The sequence below is a fragment of the Prunus avium genome, chromosome 6 (genome assembly GCF_965620075.1).
Source record: "Prunus avium chromosome 6, drPruAviu1.hap1.1, whole genome shotgun sequence".
Taxonomy (NCBI): Eukaryota; Viridiplantae; Streptophyta; class Magnoliopsida; order Rosales; family Rosaceae; genus Prunus; species Prunus avium.
In genome coordinates, this window is record NC_142289.1 from 4,141,571 (window position 1) to 4,159,572 (window position 18,002).

The 18,002-nt window shown below is 36.8% G+C and overlaps 2 protein-coding genes across 2 annotated transcripts; both read right to left on the reverse strand.

Moving 5' to 3' along the window:
• Positions 1-7,362: 7,362 nt before the first annotated feature.
• Positions 7,363-14,093, reverse strand: LOC110771990 (putative LRR receptor-like serine/threonine-protein kinase At1g06840). The gene is made up of 21 exons (XM_021976357.2): positions 13,769-14,093; positions 13,495-13,597; positions 13,210-13,360; positions 13,038-13,109; positions 12,848-12,919; positions 12,585-12,728; positions 12,419-12,490; positions 12,243-12,314; positions 12,025-12,099; positions 11,666-11,734; positions 11,486-11,554; positions 11,215-11,286; positions 11,037-11,120; positions 10,858-10,926; positions 9,786-10,309; positions 9,386-9,544; positions 9,014-9,297; positions 8,814-8,865; positions 8,372-8,622; positions 8,095-8,229; positions 7,363-8,007 (listed from the first exon to the last, which is right to left on the reverse strand). The coding sequence occupies exons 2-21, from the start codon at positions 13,586-13,588 to the stop codon at positions 7,666-7,668; spliced, it is 2,862 nt and encodes a 953-aa protein (XP_021832049.2). The 5' UTR covers positions 13,589-13,597; positions 13,769-14,093; the 3' UTR covers positions 7,363-7,665.
• Positions 14,094-15,267: 1,174 nt separating this feature from the next.
• NSI (nuclear shuttle interacting) lies at positions 15,268-17,971 on the reverse strand. Its single transcript, XM_021976308.2, has 8 exons — positions 17,811-17,971; positions 17,455-17,540; positions 17,283-17,343; positions 16,661-16,847; positions 16,314-16,413; positions 16,077-16,177; positions 15,890-15,983; positions 15,268-15,642 (listed from the first exon to the last, which is right to left on the reverse strand). The coding sequence occupies exons 1-8, from the start codon at positions 17,843-17,845 to the stop codon at positions 15,563-15,565; spliced, it is 744 nt and encodes a 247-aa protein (XP_021832000.1). The 5' UTR covers positions 17,846-17,971; the 3' UTR covers positions 15,268-15,562.
• Positions 17,972-18,002: the final 31 nt, after the last annotated feature.

An 18,002-nucleotide genomic window follows, 5' to 3' on the forward strand; every position in this document is an offset into this window, starting at 1 on the left:
GAACATCTATCAATGACTGAACCAGCCCAATCAGCATCCGTATACCCTTCCACATCTGTATGACTATACTTGCAAAACATTAACCCCTTGCCTTTCAGATACCTCAAAATGCGCATCACAGCACCCATATGATCTTCACTAGGAGAATGCATAAACTGACTCACTACACTCATTGCATATGCAATATCAGGACGTGTATGACCTAAATCAATCAATTTCCCCACAAGTCGTTGATAACCCTCTTTATCTGTAGGGACTTGATCAGGATACAACCCAAACTTATGATTCTGTTCACTAGGGGTATCAATTGGTTTACAATCCAACATTCCAGTCTCTGCTCTGCAGGTAAATCCAAAATATACTTTCTTTGAGACAGGAATATACCATGTTTAGATTTGGCAACTACAATCCCAAGAAAGTACTTCAAATCACCCAATGACTTCATCTCAAACTTGGAAGCCATATATTTCTGAAGATTTTGCATTTTTGCCTGATCATCTCCAGTCACAATCATATCATCAACATAAATAATTAAAGCTGTCAATTTACCTTTATGAAGCTTTAGAAACAAAGTATGATCTAAGTTACTCTGCACATACCCAAATTTCTTTATAGATGCTGCAAATCTCCCAAACCATGTTCTTGGAGACTACTTCAATCCATATAAGGACTTTTGCAGCTTACACACAACACCCTCCTTAGAGGTCATATGAATAACAGGAGGGAGATCCATGTAAATCTCCTCCTTGAGGTCACCATGTAGAAACACATTTTTGACATCGAATTGCAAAGGTCTCTAAATAATCCACGCACAGTATTGAGACATCGAATTGCAAAGGGCCAGTCGCGGTTAGAAGCCAGGGATAATAGTACACGCACAATATTGAGCTTTGCTACTTGAGCAAAGGTCTCTAAATAATCCACTCCATGGGTCTGAGTATAACCATTTGCTACCAATCTAGCCTTGTAACAGTCAATGGAACCATTAGCCTTATGCTTCAAAGTAAACACCTATCTGCATCCAACAGCTTTCTTCCATTGTGGCAAATGAACTAAATCCCATGTTTTATTCTTGTTCAAGCCATCCATTTCAACATTTATGGCATCCATCCATTTAGGGTTAGATAAAGCATCCTGCAGCTTAGTTGGCACACATACACTAGATAATTGACACAAATATGACGCATATGACTTATACAAACGATGATATGACACTTCTTCATGGAAAGTCACGTCCAAAGTAACATGCACATTCTGGGTATGTGGGTGATAACACTTGTAACCCTTCTGAGTAGAAGAGTAACCAATAAAGACACATCGCAGAGCACAAAGATCAAGTTTACTCTATTGATGAGAGTAGACATGAACATAAGCAACACGCCCAAAAACTTTAGGGGGCAACTTGGAGATGGAGACATGGGAAACATGGTCACCAAACACATCATGTGGAGTCTTGAAATCAAGAACCCGACTAGGAGTACGATGAATCAAATAGGCAGCGGACATAACAGAATGCCCTCAAAGATGATGGGGAACAGACATATCCAATTTGAGTGAGCAGGCAACTTGAAGCAATTGTCGATTCTTTCTTTCAGACACAACATTTTGTTGAGGGGTAAAATGGGTTGTCGTTTGGTGAATAATACCTTGAGCACAGAAGAAAGACGCCAAAATATTATTCACATATTCGCCTCCGTTATCAGTCCGGAATACTTTGACCTGAGTATGAAACTGAGTAAACACCATAGTACAAAACTCTGGAAGGATGGAAGCAACATCATGTTTATTTTTCAGCAAGAAAACCCAAGTGAGTTGGGTATAATCATTAATAAATGTGATGAACCAACGAAATCTGTTCGAAGTAACGCGAGCCAAATCCCACACATCAGAATGCACTAAATTAAAAGGCTTTGTAGTTTTATTGTCACTCAAAGGAAGCACAGTGCGATGACTCTTGACCAAAATACATGTCTCACACTTAAAACCAGACTCATCACAAAAGCAGAATAAAGATAGAAACAGATGCTTAAGGTAGCCAAATGATGGGTGTCCCAAGCAACGATACCATAACCAAATTTACTGTTTGTCTTTGACACTGCAACTTTGAATAGTATTAATGACACGATCATGAACTGGTGCAGAAGGCAATGTCAAATAATATAACCCCTTATCCGTTTACCATGCTTAATCATCTCGTGAGTTTTGAGATCGTGAAAAGAGCAATGTGTATGATAGAAAGTAGCAGAAGCATTAAGTGTATCAAGTAATCGACCAACAGATAACAAGTTACAATGGATATTGGGAAATAATAATGCACGAGACAAGGACATAGTAGGAGTGAGAGAGTTGTGCCCTTGCCAGTAATTGGAGAGGGTAAGCTGTTTGTACAATATCTGGCCAAGCATTTCCAAGCATTTCCAAGCTATTCCAAGCATTTCCAAGCTAATCCAAGCAAAGGGAAGGGAGTCCCACATCGACAAAACACAAGAGAAGGGGACTCTCCCTTCCCTATAAAAGAAGACCCCTCTCCTTCAAAGGAGGGAAGGAAGAAAGAGGTTGGGCAGGCTACTAGGGCCTCATGGGCTTACCCATGAGCCCATTTACAAGCCCACGAAGCCCTTGCCAGTAATTGGAGAGGGTAAGCTATTAGCACTAGTTCTGTATGGGTCACGGGTGTTACTGGACAACTCATAAAAAAATTTAGCATCATAAGTCATATGATCAGAAGCACCAGTATCAATTATCCAAGTATTGGAGCCAGTACCTGGAATAAAGTCAGAAACACACAAATTTGCAGAAGCAGCAGCAACAACAACAATAATGAAGTTATCACCTATGATTGCAGTAGAAACTCAACAGATCACTACAAAGTATACAACGTAACACAGCAAAGGCACAAATACAGCAGATGCATGAAGACAGGCATGAACACGGTAGAGTACACATCGGAACACAACAAAGGCACAAATACGACAGATGCATGAAGACAGGAATGACACGAATACTATAGAGACACGAACACTACAACACAACACACAAACCTAAGAGGGCACACACAACACAAGTAGAAAAAAAATATGGGGCTAGAACACGGGTGGGCACATGTAAGATCCCACATCGACCAACGGAGAGGGGGTGATGTGCCTTATATGTACATGCCTGCATCCATCTAGCACGAGGCCTTTTGGGAGCTCACTGGCTTCGGAGTCGTAGGAACTCCGAAGTTAAGCGAGTTGGGGGCCAGAGCAATCCCAGGATGGGTGACCCACTAGGAAGTTGGTCGTGAGCTCCCAGAAACAAAACCGTGAGGGCCATAGAAGGGGGGCCCAAAGCGGACAATATCGTGCTATGGCGGAGCCGGTCCCGGGATGTGACAGCACAACACACAGGTCACCAGAAAAGTTGGCTCTGATGCCAAGTCAAGCAATATGGGTAGAATATTTTCAAGTTGTATTTTATTATCCAAAAGGAGGTATTTATAATACAAGAATGTAACCATAGTAGGGTCAAACTAGGAAACAAGATAAAATCATAATTACACAATATATGTACAAAAGGAAAGAAATATAATCCTAATTAAGCTAGAATCTTGCTAACACAAACATCTAGGCCGAGTCAATGGGAAGGCTAAGAAGGGTGAAGTCTGTGTGCAGAGAAGGCCTGAGATACATCATTTTCGTCATCATGAGCATCAACATAAGTTTTTTTAAGGGTTAATCGTTTTATTACTCTATGAATTTAGACCCGATTTGCATTTAAGTACCTCAATTTCCAAAATGGTTCCCATGGTCCTTCAACTTCAATTTCGTTAAGACAAATGGTCCTGCCGTTAATTTTGTTCACTTTTCTGTTAAATGCAGGGGCAAAATGATATATATATTTTTTAATCAAAATTGATTAAAATATGAATAAAATATTAAAAAACTAAAAAATTAAAATTAAACTCTCTCCCCCTCTATCTCGACATCTACTCCCCCCAAACTTTTTTTTTTTTTTTTTTTTTTGGGTTAGTTTTTTATTTTATTTTAAAGATATGATTTTTTATTCATTTTTTTGGTTTTAATATAAAAATATCATTTTGCCCCTGCATTTAATAGAAAAAGTTAACAAAATTGACGGTAGGACCATTTGTCCTAACGAAAGTAATGTTAAAGGACCACGGTAACCATTTTGAAAATTGAGTTACTCAAATGCAAATTAGGTCTAAATTCAGGGACTAATAAAACAATTAACCCTTTTTTAAATTTAAGTAGAAAGAGATAAGAGGAGAATAATGACATATGGCGTCTTCTTTGCATCTGCTTCCAAATTTTTTATCGCCTTGAGAAAGTGAGTGAGTGTGAAGGCAATGTCATTTTTCGCTTCAAGAGACGTTAACTTTTCTGTACCTATTACCTAAAGTCCACTACAAAATTCTTTGCGCGGATTTACACGAACCACAAATCCAACATATCTTTATTTCAGTGACTTAGTTTTGGAGAGAGAATTTCATGCAAGGTTGTTATCCCCACCAATAGCATTATGATATGCGGGATAATTTTTTCATTTGTCATCATATTATTGGTCGGGAATAGTGTGCTATATTCCCGTTACAAAAAAGTTTTTATGCTGGTTTTGGGATTGTATAAAGTATTTTTGTCAAGTAAGCTTTTAGCATTTTCATAAGCAATCAATAATAAATCACATTTATGTTAAGTACGTGAACATACTTGGTTAGCGGTCATAAACATAGAAAACCATATTGGTTTTGGGTTGAGTTAAGTTGATAACGTACGCGTGTCTGAGATTACCTTGTTTAGAACTTCTATTTAACTGGATTTCTAATATCAACTGTAGCTACTAAATCTTTATTTCACAAAGGTTTTTAATCCATAAAAAAATTATATCAGCAAAAAGATTCGAGTTCATTGGCAAGACGTGCCAAAGTACGAATGCAAGTACAAATTTGCATTTGCTGCTTTTATTAGAGGGCATAAATTGTCAACATCAAATTCCATTATAATATTCATCCTATTAGTATTTCCAGTTTAATATTAGACCCAATTGCTATCAAGACTTGCAATTATTGCTTACAAGTTTCCACAAGTTCCAGTCATGTTGATATATGAATGAAACTCAACTTGAAAACTGGCATTGTCTTTTCCTCAAGGATGACAAAATTGGTGGTCATTTTGATGTGAAGACTCCAAATTTTGCATTAATACATGACAACCATATGAACCGTGCATTATACTCATAGATAGCTCTTGGACCAGCGAGCGGCGGGGCTTGCCTCAACGTTAGTCAACAAGAATTCAGATGGAGACAGAGGAGATAAGGTTCCGGGAAAAACCCCTTGCGCCGATTTTGGGTTGCAAATAAATTCAGATTAAAATCAAACAACGTCATATTCGGGGACAAAGAAATCAAATTCTAATTGGACGTACGTGGGAGTAAAGTTATGGGCAATTGGTATTTGGCCCTCGGTGGGATTTCTTTTATTTTAATAGCAAAAAGAAATTTGTTGGGACTTTAATTTAATACAAATTTAGTTATATACCCAATCTTAGACATAGTCTTATAAAGAAACCTTATACCATTCAAAAAATATAAATACACCAAAAAAACCCAAAAATCGAAAGCTATCAATTTTTTCAATTAAATAGCTATCCTTGTACTACGGATTTGAGAGAGAAAAATCAGATCTGCCCAGATCTGTCCAAAAACCAAATCAGATTTATTTTCTCATTTCTCGTTGTTGCTTTCTCAGTGTTGGAGCAAAAGGAGCTTCCATTCTCAAGTCCAACTATATTCTTCATATCTGATCTACAATTTTCAATATTTCACCGTCGATTCCTTGTTCTAAAATCGTGCTTCTATTGATATTGACTTTTTTTTTTTCCGGATTGTTCGGAACCTCAATCAGATGCTCTTATCTCTACTCCTCATCTTTGAGCTCTACTCCTCTTTCGCCACGTCGTCGTCGTCGTTGTCGTCATCATCATTATCGTTGTTCTCGTCGTCATCGTCATTATCGTTGTTGTCGTCATCATCGTCGTTTGGTTTGGACTTGAGATTTTTGATCTTTTGCTTCAATTATGTGTTTCTCTTCGGATTTTAGTTGATTTTCGAAATGTATTTTAAGCTTTGATTATCGATTTATCTTTTGTTACTATTTCAGTTATGGATCTCATTTTTATTTAACAATGTACTTCTATGACAGAGTATTAACAATGTACTTCTATGACATAATAGTATTAACAATCTGGGCTTGGCTTGTTTTGAGTTGGTTTGGTTTGTTCTTTCTTCATCTTTTCTTTGGTGGCCATGTATTAGAAATAGCAACAAACATTAATCAACATGACAGTAAATTAGCAGTGTTATTACCCTAAACTAGAACATTACATGGGTAGACATGCATTAGAAATAGGATGTCATAGGAAACTAGCAGTGTTATTACGCTAGACTGGAACATTACAGGGGTAGACATGCATTAGAAATAGAATGTCATAGGAAACTAGTAGTGTTATTACCCTAAACTAGAACATTACAGAGGTAGACATGCATTAGAAATAGGATGTCATAGGAAACTAGCAGTGTTATTATCCTAGATTAGAACATTACAGTCATTAATCAATATGATAGTAAACTAGCAGTGTTATTACTCTAGATTGAAACATTACAGCCATTAATCAACATGAAAGTAATGATGTGGAACATTACAATCATTAATCAACATGATGCGTTAATGAAGTTATGGTTTTCAAGACATTTTGTTTGTAATGAATTGTTTGGGTTTTTTATTTATTTATTTATTTATATAACATTGGGCTGGGCTTGTTTTGGGTGCTTTTAAAGTTTTTTGTGTTGGACTTCTTTTAAGTTGATCAATGGCAGTCACGTAATTTATATGAACTTCAACAACAATTTTTTATGTAGTAAATGAGTTTTGGGTGTGTTTCTAAAGTGCATTCAATGTGAAGTTTTTTTTTTAATTTCAGCCCCTATTTTGGGTATATTAGTGAAGCTCCCTTAATTTAATATTGTGGATCAGCGCTAAGCAGCACGTTGTTTTTGTCTAAAACCAGTGACTCTAAAAAAAATATATATAGAGAGAGAGAAGGGTTAATTGAAGAAATTAAAAAAAGAAAAATGACTTATGATGTCACTATTGCATTGTTATGAAGGAAAATTGTTGTGTGAACTTTATAAAGAGTAGAGATTTTGGGAACTTTTTTTTCAATCAGAAATATTAAGGATTTTTTGCACTCAGTTTGGTTTGGTTCGGTCCAGTTCACTAACCGAAACTGAGAAAAAATGAAGAAGAGAGTGCAGTTTTGCCTCAGTTACTGTTAGCAACAACTAACAACTCAAAATTCAGTACGCAGTAAAATGACCATCATTCTTTTGTTACACTACAACAACATCTCAAATGCTAACTTAGGTACATACACTACACTACTCATTATTACTCACATTTTCGTTCTCTAGATAGCCAAAAAAACCGAGACAAAACTACATTTTAGATCCGAAACTCAGCTACAAGATGTTATTTTTCTGTCTGTAATCTGGAAAACGGAGAAAAGGGTTCAAAGAAACCCCCTAGATTCTCCTCAAGGATAACTTCTTTTCATACTACGCAAATATATACAGCATCACGTGACTAGCATGTGAGGAGATTTTTCATCATCGAGGCGCGATGGTTGGGACGACACCACTGGAAAGATCACTTCCTACAACACTGGAGGACATATAGGATGTGTCTCTAGTCAAGTAGGATGATGAGGTTGGTGATTGGTCACTGTATGAGGCAGCAGATGGTGAAAATATGGTGTCAGCTGCCGGCATGATTTTGATTATGTTTTCAAGCTCCCTCACCACTTCCAGCATTGCTGGCCGCTTATCTTGCTTCTCATAACAACATCTAAGGGCCAAAGCTAGGAACCTCTCTACACATTCCGACGGATAGGAGCCCATTCTGCTGTCTATAATGGAGAACATCAACCCGGCCTGATGAGCTAGATTCACCTGACAAATAAATATAATTTTTTATGATTTTTTTTTGGGTATATGCAGATGGATCACAGAAAGAGCAGTGGTGTTTTAATGTGTTACCTCACGAACAATGTTTTTGCCATGTGATATTGGCAGCACACCAGTCAAGAGCTCCAGAAACACAATCCCAAGGCTATAGACATCGCTTTTGTCTGTCAACTTACTTGTCAAAAAGTACTCTGGATCCAGGTAACCCTGCACGTATGATTGGTTCCAAAACAAAAGAGTTATGGAACAAAGCATACTTCTTGGTTCTCAATTTCTCACAACGGATTTGAAAGTTGCAGATATTATATTATTCTTGATTGATTTCAAGTTTTGCAGAATCTAAATGTACCGGTGTTCCTCTCACAGCTGTAGATACATATGAAGGTCCGGTCCCTTCATCATCCTGTAGAGGAGCAAGCCGTGAGAGTCCGAAATCGGCTACTTTAGCCATAAGGTTGGAGTCCAGAAGTATGTTGGTGGCTTTAATGTCTCGGTGGAATATGGGAGGATTTGCCTCATTATGGAGATAAAGAATGCCTTTAGCTGAACCCAATGCAATCTGTAACCTCATACCAAAGCTCAGGCTTCCCTTGGCCTTAACTGTCATATCACAGCAAGTACAGAACTTAAGAAGAAATTTCAATGCAGAATTAGCTAGATGAAACTCAAGCTGCAGAAAGAAATCTTGTCCCAAAATGGGGAATGATGGGAAGAACAATGGAAATAACCAAAGAGGCATGGATGAATAGAAGGAGCCATTTAAGAATCTGGGAATGTTGGAAATTTCATACCACAAAGCCAGTCCCTTAAGGTACCATTGGGCATGAACTCATAAACCAGCATCTGCACAAGCACCAAGAACATAATTTGATTAATGATATTTACATTCATGTGATTCTAATACATTGAAGCACTCACCCAGCATCTGCACAAAAAAACCAGTTGCAACTTGGAAGCAATGACTAATTTCCCAAGACTGCAAACCTCATACCTGCTCCCCTTCTTCATCACAATATCCCACCAAAGAGACCAAGTTTCGGTGATGTAATCTCGATAACAGTTCTATCTCGGTCAAGAATTCTTTTTCACCCTGCAAGGATCCTTCTTCCGCACGCTTTATGGCTACAATTGTGTCATCAGATAAAATACCTCTGTAAACTTTCCCATAACCTCCTCGTCCAAGTTGAGTTGAACTATCAAAATTCCTGGTAGCTAGTGTCATTTCTTTGAAAGTGAACGCCTTTACGCCATCAATTTTCATTGTAATCTTCGAGGCTGCAAAGAGTGATAAGAACTTATACCACTTTCTAGGATGATAAATTGATAATCAACCTGATAGTATCTCCAAGTATTCAGGACTTACATGAATGTCTCCTAGAAGGTGGTCTGTCCCGGTGTCTCAAGCATCTTGTGATCAAAAGCATGACAGTTGCAGAAAGAATGACAAACGATGCAACTGCCCCTATTATAATAGCTGCCAAAATTCCCTTCCTAATGCCCATCCTTCGTGGCCCAACGATCACTATAACAACAATATAAGTGAAGTTACCATGATGCAGAATGAAATTAAGAACAAGAAACCTGCACTAAACCTGATTCTAAAATAAAATTAAGAAACAGAAGAGTTATCACATGCAGGAGGAACATTGACCAATATACTCATAGGCTGGTGCTGGTTGATGAGCAAATAGAAAAATGCAGCCTAATTTCATAAATTAGACCAAAATGACTTGAAACGAAGATGTCCAGGCTAAAGTACATACTATTTGAATAAGGTCCCAGCAGAGTGAAGTTGAGAAGCTCATAAGGTCCAAAGAAATCAGTTAGAGGAAGTTCCCACGATGTTAAAACTCCTCTAATTCGATGAACCTCACTAAAGTTGAAAGTATTTGAGTGGGGATTAGTGAACATAGGGAAAAGCTTCAAATGCATCCGTAGACGAGGTCCTTCTTGCCAGACAAATGAATCAATAAATAGTTGATAAAGGCTCAAGTTGAGAGATCTAGTGAAGTATATTTCAAACTTCTGAATATATGGAGTAAAATAAGAAAAACTAGGGCTTTTCAGACGATATTCAACTATTATAGGTGATGCACAAAAGCATGGCACTGGGGAAGATGGGACATATTCGTAGAAATTATCTATTGGGCATGCTTGACTAGGGCAGGTCATTTTTGGAGATGAATTTGTTGAACTATCAGGGATTCCATCTCCTCCAGCTTCGGATCGACAGAACTGGCCTACATTTTGTATGCTTGCATTCTTGCAAATAGGATTTCCTTCAAGCCTGAGAAAAGCTGGTATAAGTGAGAATTTGAATTTCTAGAAGTAAAACATGGTATATTTTTGCTAATAATTTTAAATACAGGACATAATTTATGGGCAAGTTAACCACTCCATAACATGAAAGCAAGCATAAAATTCCCAATATATGCCATTGGAGAAGGGAAATGAAAGACAAGAAATGAAAAAAGCTCCAAGGAATCCTAGCTGTATCCACCTGTGTTGAGAATACAACTATAGAACAATGCGTGTTGCTTTTTAAAATTTGGTAACATGTCTCTCCTAATTGAAATTGTACCATTCGTGCCACTCTTAATTTGCATTCAATTATTTTGTGCATTTCCTCATTTCCATGAAACTGTTTAATCAATTTGTGTATCTGTAAAAGTCCCCATTTTTAACTGCACTGAGAAAAATAAGATGTCCAGCTATAATAACATCCTCAACCATTAGTCCTTTTTTATTCTATCTTCTCTAATAAATCCAGAACAATATATAAGAAACAACTCTGAAAATAGGGATATGATTGAAGCCATTGCATTGGAAACATACCTCAAGGTGACATTTGCTGGAGGATTTAGCTCTCCCGATATGTTCGACAGTGAATTGTTCCGGAGATCACTGCAAAATTCATCAAACTTCTAAATAAGCTCAATCTAAAAATTTACACTAAATCATTAAGGTCCTCAAACTTTAAATGTTAATGCTACTTTTTTGGTAAAGGAATTTACAGTTTAAGTCTTGCTCTTGTACTAAAAGATATGTTCCACCATATAGCAGGGACAGAACCAGTCAAGAAATTATTCTCGAGTGACCTGTAATACAAGTCATTACAGAAATCAGATCCAGTCTGCATAGAAGTGCAATATTATACGAAATACAGATTTAGGGAAGTTAGGAGATTCTCACAATTTCTGAAGTGAAGGAAGATCAGAGAAATTCTCAGGAATAGATCCATTAAGCTGGTTATCTGACAGATCGCTGCAATAAATAATGAAAATTAAACAGGAAAAGTTTATAAATTACACAGATTAAACACAGACAGTGATATGTAATAATTTTTTTGTGTCACTTTTATTTAAAGTTAACATGCTGATGCAGCAAGAAGTATAAATAGAACAAGTTACAAGTTTTTTTTTTGGACAGACAAGTTAAAAGTTTACTTGGGCCATTTGCATACATTGTAGTCATATTGTGAGAGAGTCTATGTGAAGGTATGGATCCACTCAGTTGATTCCAGCTTAGATCTCTGTGCAATGAACCCAGTAAAAGGTTAGATAATAGAGGTATAAATAGAAGAGTAAATAAATGCATTATAGTGTCCATTAATTCAAGGTTGTTGAGCCATCTCCATACTTACAGATAAAGAAGGTTAGGTATCCTGCTAAAATCAGGAATTTCTCCCTGCAAGCTACAATTCCTAAGACTTCTGCCAAATCAGAAAGAAGGAAAAAGTAAAACTATTAGCAACCCTTTCAAGCAAATTTATGCAACATGTAATAAACACAAAATTAAAGCACTTAAAACATCTCGATAAGTGGAAATACTGGATTACAGAGGTCATTTGGATATCAGTGAAATTCTAAAATTCCTATTGGAATTACCTTGCATACGACCTGGATCACCAAATTAATGCAACTTGCTTATAGTCCTAATGTAAAGCAGTATAAACATGAACCATCGATTCAACAAGAGAAAGATACGAATACTAAAACTTACATTTTTGCTAATTGGGAAAAGTTTCCATAAGAAGCTGGAATCTCAGTCCCCCTGAAGTTGTTGTTATCAAATTGACTGCAAATGGAAGAGAAAACAATAATTTCCATCAACCAAGAAGAAAATCTCGTCAAGAAAAAACAGATTACCTACTGAGATCACACAAAAGGAAACAAGTTACTCCAAACTAAAAATCCAGACAGTGTTGAATTAGGACGTACAGTATTCGCAAGTTTGGTAAGTTGGATAATTCTGGTGGAAGATATCCAGATAAGTTATTATTATCAAAAAGCCTGTAAAAGTTTGCGTCAAGTATACACCATCAGGAATCAGTCAACAAGTATCAATACAGAACAATTTCCCAAAAACACAAGGAAATAACGCTTTAAGAACTCACAAATGAAGAAGAGTGGGTACTTTAGAAAGCTCAGACGGAATTTGACCACTGAAGGAGTTGTTGTTCATGTGGCTGCAAAGCAATTAATGTACATGCAGCTGTCAAACATGAGAAATATAAAATGCTAGCCAATTTCAAGTAGCATTTAGCTTGAACATGTACTTACAGATGTTTCACATTGACCAAGTTAACAAATGATTTTGGTATTGGACCTGACATATAGTTTTGGTCAACTTGTAGCCTATTTAATTTTGAAAGGTAACCGAGCTCATCAGGTAAAGAACCGGATAATTTGTTTCCACTTAAGAGCCTGCATACAAATGCATCACAAAAAAAAATAAGAAAATTGTGTACTGTAAAACAGAAAATTATGTTGATATTCCAAAAACAAGTGTACCCAGAACTATAGATTGGTTGAACTCAACTTACAAGAGTTTCAAGGATGTCATGTTTCCTATCTCCTTTGGTATAGTGCCACTTAATTCATTCCACATGAAATCTCTTCCGGAAGAGACGAAAGCGAAATACAAAACATTAGAAAACAACTAAAAGGATAATCAGGAAAAAAAACCTCCAGAAAAGTGGAATCACAGATCAATTTTTGAGACGCCAGACTCACAATATTAGAAGGTGAGATAGTTGGCCAAGCTCAGGTGCTAAACTTCCTGAGAGATTCATGTTCAGCAGTTGGCTGCACAATCATAATTAAGAAAAAAACATTATCATTTACTGTGCGGGTAATGTAATCTGGAATGGAAAAGGTAAGAGCAGTATGAAAAAAGAATGCATACAGTTCCTCAAGGTGCAAGTACCCATCAGCCCCAACAGTATTCAAACAAAAAACTCCAGTCCAATGAGATTTACAAGGATCCCCATTGTTCCAGTTCTTGAGATGCTTCCGAGGATCGCTTAAACTGCTCTTAACTGCTCTCAATGCATTGACTGCAAAAAGGCACATAACATAATTCATACTTTTCAATTGAATCATATAAGAATCATATAGAAATGATTGAATTGCATTCAATTAAAGCTGGATATAACAAGTAAGAAATATAGCATATGTGCAGCAAACTCACCTTCAGAAGGATGTGTAACCTGTGCAACCGCAAGGATGACGAAGCAAGAACACAACAGAGCAATGACACATCCACAGACTCTCATTCTCAGCATTCTAACACCCTATGGAAACGACCCAATGAGTAATTTCTATAAAACTTGCAAACACTAAATTCAAAATTTTGATTTTCTTTGTCATAAGAAGTAAAACTAGAACATGCAACAAAACACAAAAGAAAGATATAAGGAAACAGTTGGAAAGTTCTCTCTCAATTTTCAAAAGAAAAATCATACTTGACACCATAAGTGGTGGACTTTGAGACTTTGTTGTGAGAGAAAGATACTGCTCAGGAAGCACACAGAGTTCCAAACACAAACATCAAGGCCGAGTCAATGGGAAGGCTAAGAATGGTGAAGTCTGTCCGCAGAGAAAGAAGGCCAGAGATACATCATTTTCGTCATCATGAGCATCAGCATAAGTTGTAACATCAATTAGATCGTCATAGTTTCTTGAGTAAGGTTGGTCTTCGTTTTCTTTTGTTTAATGTTTTTTTAATTTAAGTGGAAAGAGATAAGAGGAGAATAATGACATATGGCGTCTTCTTTGCATCTGCCTCCAAATTTTTTCTCGCCTTGAGAAAGTGAGTGAGTGCGAAGGCAATGACATTTTTCACTTCGAGAGACGTTGACTTTTCTGCACCTGTTACCTAAAGTCCACTAAAAAAATCCTTTGCGCGGATTTCCACGAACCTCTCTTTTAGTGCTGTACTGGTGGACCACAAATCCAACAAATCTTGCTTCAGTGCTTTTGTTTTGGAGAGAGAATTTCATGCATGCTAGTTATCCCCACGAATAGCATAATGATATGTGGGACAATTTTTTCATCTATCATTATATCATTGATCGGAAATAGTATACTATATTCCTGTTACGAGAAAGTTTTTATGCTAGTGACTGTATAAAGTATTTTTGTCAAGTAAGCTTTTAGCATTTTCATAAGCAAGCAATCATAAATTAAGTAAGTGAACATACTTGGTTAGTGGTCATAAACATTGAAAACCATATTGGTTTTGGGTTGAGTTAAGTTGATAACGTACTCGTGTCTGAGATTACCTTGTTTAGAACTTCTATTTAACTGGATTTCTAATATCAACTGTAGCTACTAAATCTTTATTTCACAAAGGTTTTTAATCCATAAAAAATTTATATCAGCGAAAAGATTCGAGTTCATTGGCCAGACGTGCCAAAGTACGAATGCAAGTACAAATTTGCTGCTTTTATTGGAGGGTTTAAATTGTCGACTTCAAATTCCATTATAATATTCATCCTATTAGTATTTCCAGTTTAATATTAGACCCAATTGCCCTAGAGACTTGCAAATTATTGCTTACAAGTAACCACAAAGTTCCAGTCAGTGGCGTCTCCAAATCTAATTTTGACATTTTGTAGAATTTATTAATGAAATACATCTCTCCTTGACAAGGACTCACTAAATCACAGAGAGGCAGCCGGCCTCCAAAAATATCTTGAAAACTGGCATTGTCTTTTCCTCAAGGATCACAAAATTGGTATTGTAATGTCAGTCATGTGGATATGAAGACTCCAAATTGTGCATTAATACATGACAACCATCTGAACCGTGCATTATATTTATAGATAGCTCTTGGACCACATTTGGAATATGACCTATTACTAGAAATTTGAAGTTTAAATCTGACATCTCTCTTAGAGCACATCTGCATCACCTACTTTCCTTGCACCTGTTTCTATAATTTTGTGAAAATGCAATCATAAATATTGAATTTCTTCAGAAACTGACTTGACATTCTGAAACTGGCCATCCAGGCATCCAATTACCTTAGTTTAAAAGAGCAAACCAATCACACCTTATTTACTTTCAACTTTAGAATTCTGAAGCAACTATACTTCCAGACAGACTGTGCTTGAAAGTAAACCCTACACTTCCAGACATACTTTCCCTGTAACAGGTCTCTCAAGAATGTAAGTGTTCGCATGTCATGTACACAAATTGCAGCGCTAAACCAATGATAAAAGCACATACATACTTGAACTTTTTCTAAGTGATGACTAATACTTTGGGTACCAAAACATCCCTTTAATGCCCTCTGGGTCAGGTTCAAAACCCAAATTTTGATAGAACTCCACAACTGCAATGATAAAGTAAACAGAGTATGACAATGAGTATACATTTTTTTAATACAAGTTGAACATGCTAAAGCAGGCAACACCCAAAGCCGGACTTGTCTTAGGAAGGAACACCGATCTAGAGTAGGGTTGGTGGCAAAATATTTATGTTGCCACGCTGATAATTACTTAAGAAATAGACTACCAAACCCATATGCATGCATGTGCAGATGCACATAGACTAAATGCTATAAATAACTGCTGTTTTACCTTGACTATCTGCAAACAGTGAAATATTTCCAATGTCCCTCTGCAGAAGAGCCCTTATAAGCTTTTCAACAAGGGCCTTTCCGAGGCCTTGGCCCTGAATGATAAAGATATCATTAGAAACAATCAAGAAAACATCTCATGTAATTAGTGCGTAGGTCCAACAAACAACCCTCAAGCACCATCATACCTGATAACCAGGATCAACAAGGACATCCCAAATTGTAGCATTGAAGGCATGATCTGATGTAGCTCGAGCCATGCCAATTAACTTCTTTTGGTCATTCCCCTCTGTGAAATAACTTCTCCAAGTACACTAAGTGTTCATCAAGTAGTTTTAGATGTAGTAACAAGCATGGTTATTAGATTGTAATACCGGTTGTGTGAAAAAGAAGGATACTGCAACAATGCCGTATCCACTATGTACCTGATCCAGGTGATTTCCGAACTGAATGCAACGTGGCTACCATGTAGCTATTTTTCAAAGCTGCAGCTAGTTTCGACAGTGGCCTCCGAGGCCAGCCTACCTATTAAATTTACATTAAAGTTATTTAACTTTAGCCAGTGGGTATAAGATAACATTATCAAAATTCACTACTTCATATACAGAAAAAGAATAACATATCAAACTTTACTGAAAGGTCAATCAGGTAAGATACATCCGCAATAAGTGGACTCCTGACCTATGAAGAGTTACTTAGACACAATTGCGAATTCAAAAGGCATTAACTTTTCGATGCATGTGCAAAAGAGTAGCAATGGCAGTATATTTACCTTATCACAAAGGGCCTGAAGATCATACACATCAATATCTCCACCAGAAGAAAATAAAATTTCTTCAACTGTTCCATCTGGTTCAGTCTTTTCAATGAGAACAAATTCTTGAGGCAAAGGTTCTTCTTCCTCCTCTGGAAGCATGGAGGGGGGTTCTACTACTTGTGTTGTGTTGTTGTTTAAAATACTGCAATAAGAAGTGAGTTAAGGACCATACTTTTTTGTCTGTATGTGTGATAAAATCTAATTTCTTGCTCTTCTAGACTTCAATTAGTATTAATTTAAAAACGACATAGTGGTACAAGCACATTGCCATTTAAAAGTGTCATTAATCCATAAAGTAACATTCTTTCTAAGCAAGTTCACTGATGAAGTGCTCAAACCAATCAATGGCTTCATATTTGATCAATTTAACATTAAAGCACTATGTAACTATAAGTTCTTTAAAACTCAAATTGTGTTTCTCGCTTCAGCAAGGCATCCTTCTTTGCAGCAACATAACAAATGCAACGTTCCAATTTAACATACCCAACAGAAATTCTTCCACATTCAGTGTGTGATTTGTGTGCATGTCTGTCATTTTGTAAGTGTATGATCAGTGAAAATGAGTATCTCCAATTACCCAGATTTAATGGATTCCCAAAATCCAGCCTTGATTTGATATGTCTTATGCACCCTGCTTGCTGCAAAAAATACAGCAAAAGGGTAAAACTTTTCAATCCATAGTTCACCTAATAATGAGGGATTACTAAACTTCAACACTCACTATGCAGACAATGGGCAAGTGTGCATACCTTTAGCAAGCTTCTCGCTTATATTGCAAGGAAAGAATAACTTGTTTGATGCTTGACGACACAATTCAAATGAAACAATTGGGCATCTGCCACGAATTTAAACGAAAAAGGACATTATTTTCTTCAATCCACCATCATCAAGTAACTAGAACCAAATGGTTACTCTAAACATATTCCAAAACGCATTCTTTTTGTAATTAAACGCTTTTCAAACTAAGAATTCTCATTAGAATGTGGTAGCTTGATACTGAAATCAACCTATAAGTTGAAAACTACCAAATGTCCCAACAGATAGTTTGATGAACTGAAATGGGTTGAAATGAAAACATAAAGACTGATGGATAAGAAGAACTTACAGAGGATAGGAAGCGACGGGAGTGAGCGTACGCATCTTCCTTGTTGTTTTTGCTGTGGAGCTGAAGCTATGGCTTGTGTGATGTGAGTGACTGTGACTCTGTTGGCTTGGATATTGCCCTTTAGAAAACTATACAGGGCAAAGCTACTTGCTTTGCTATCAAAATTTCTGACCTGATATATCGATCGGCTAT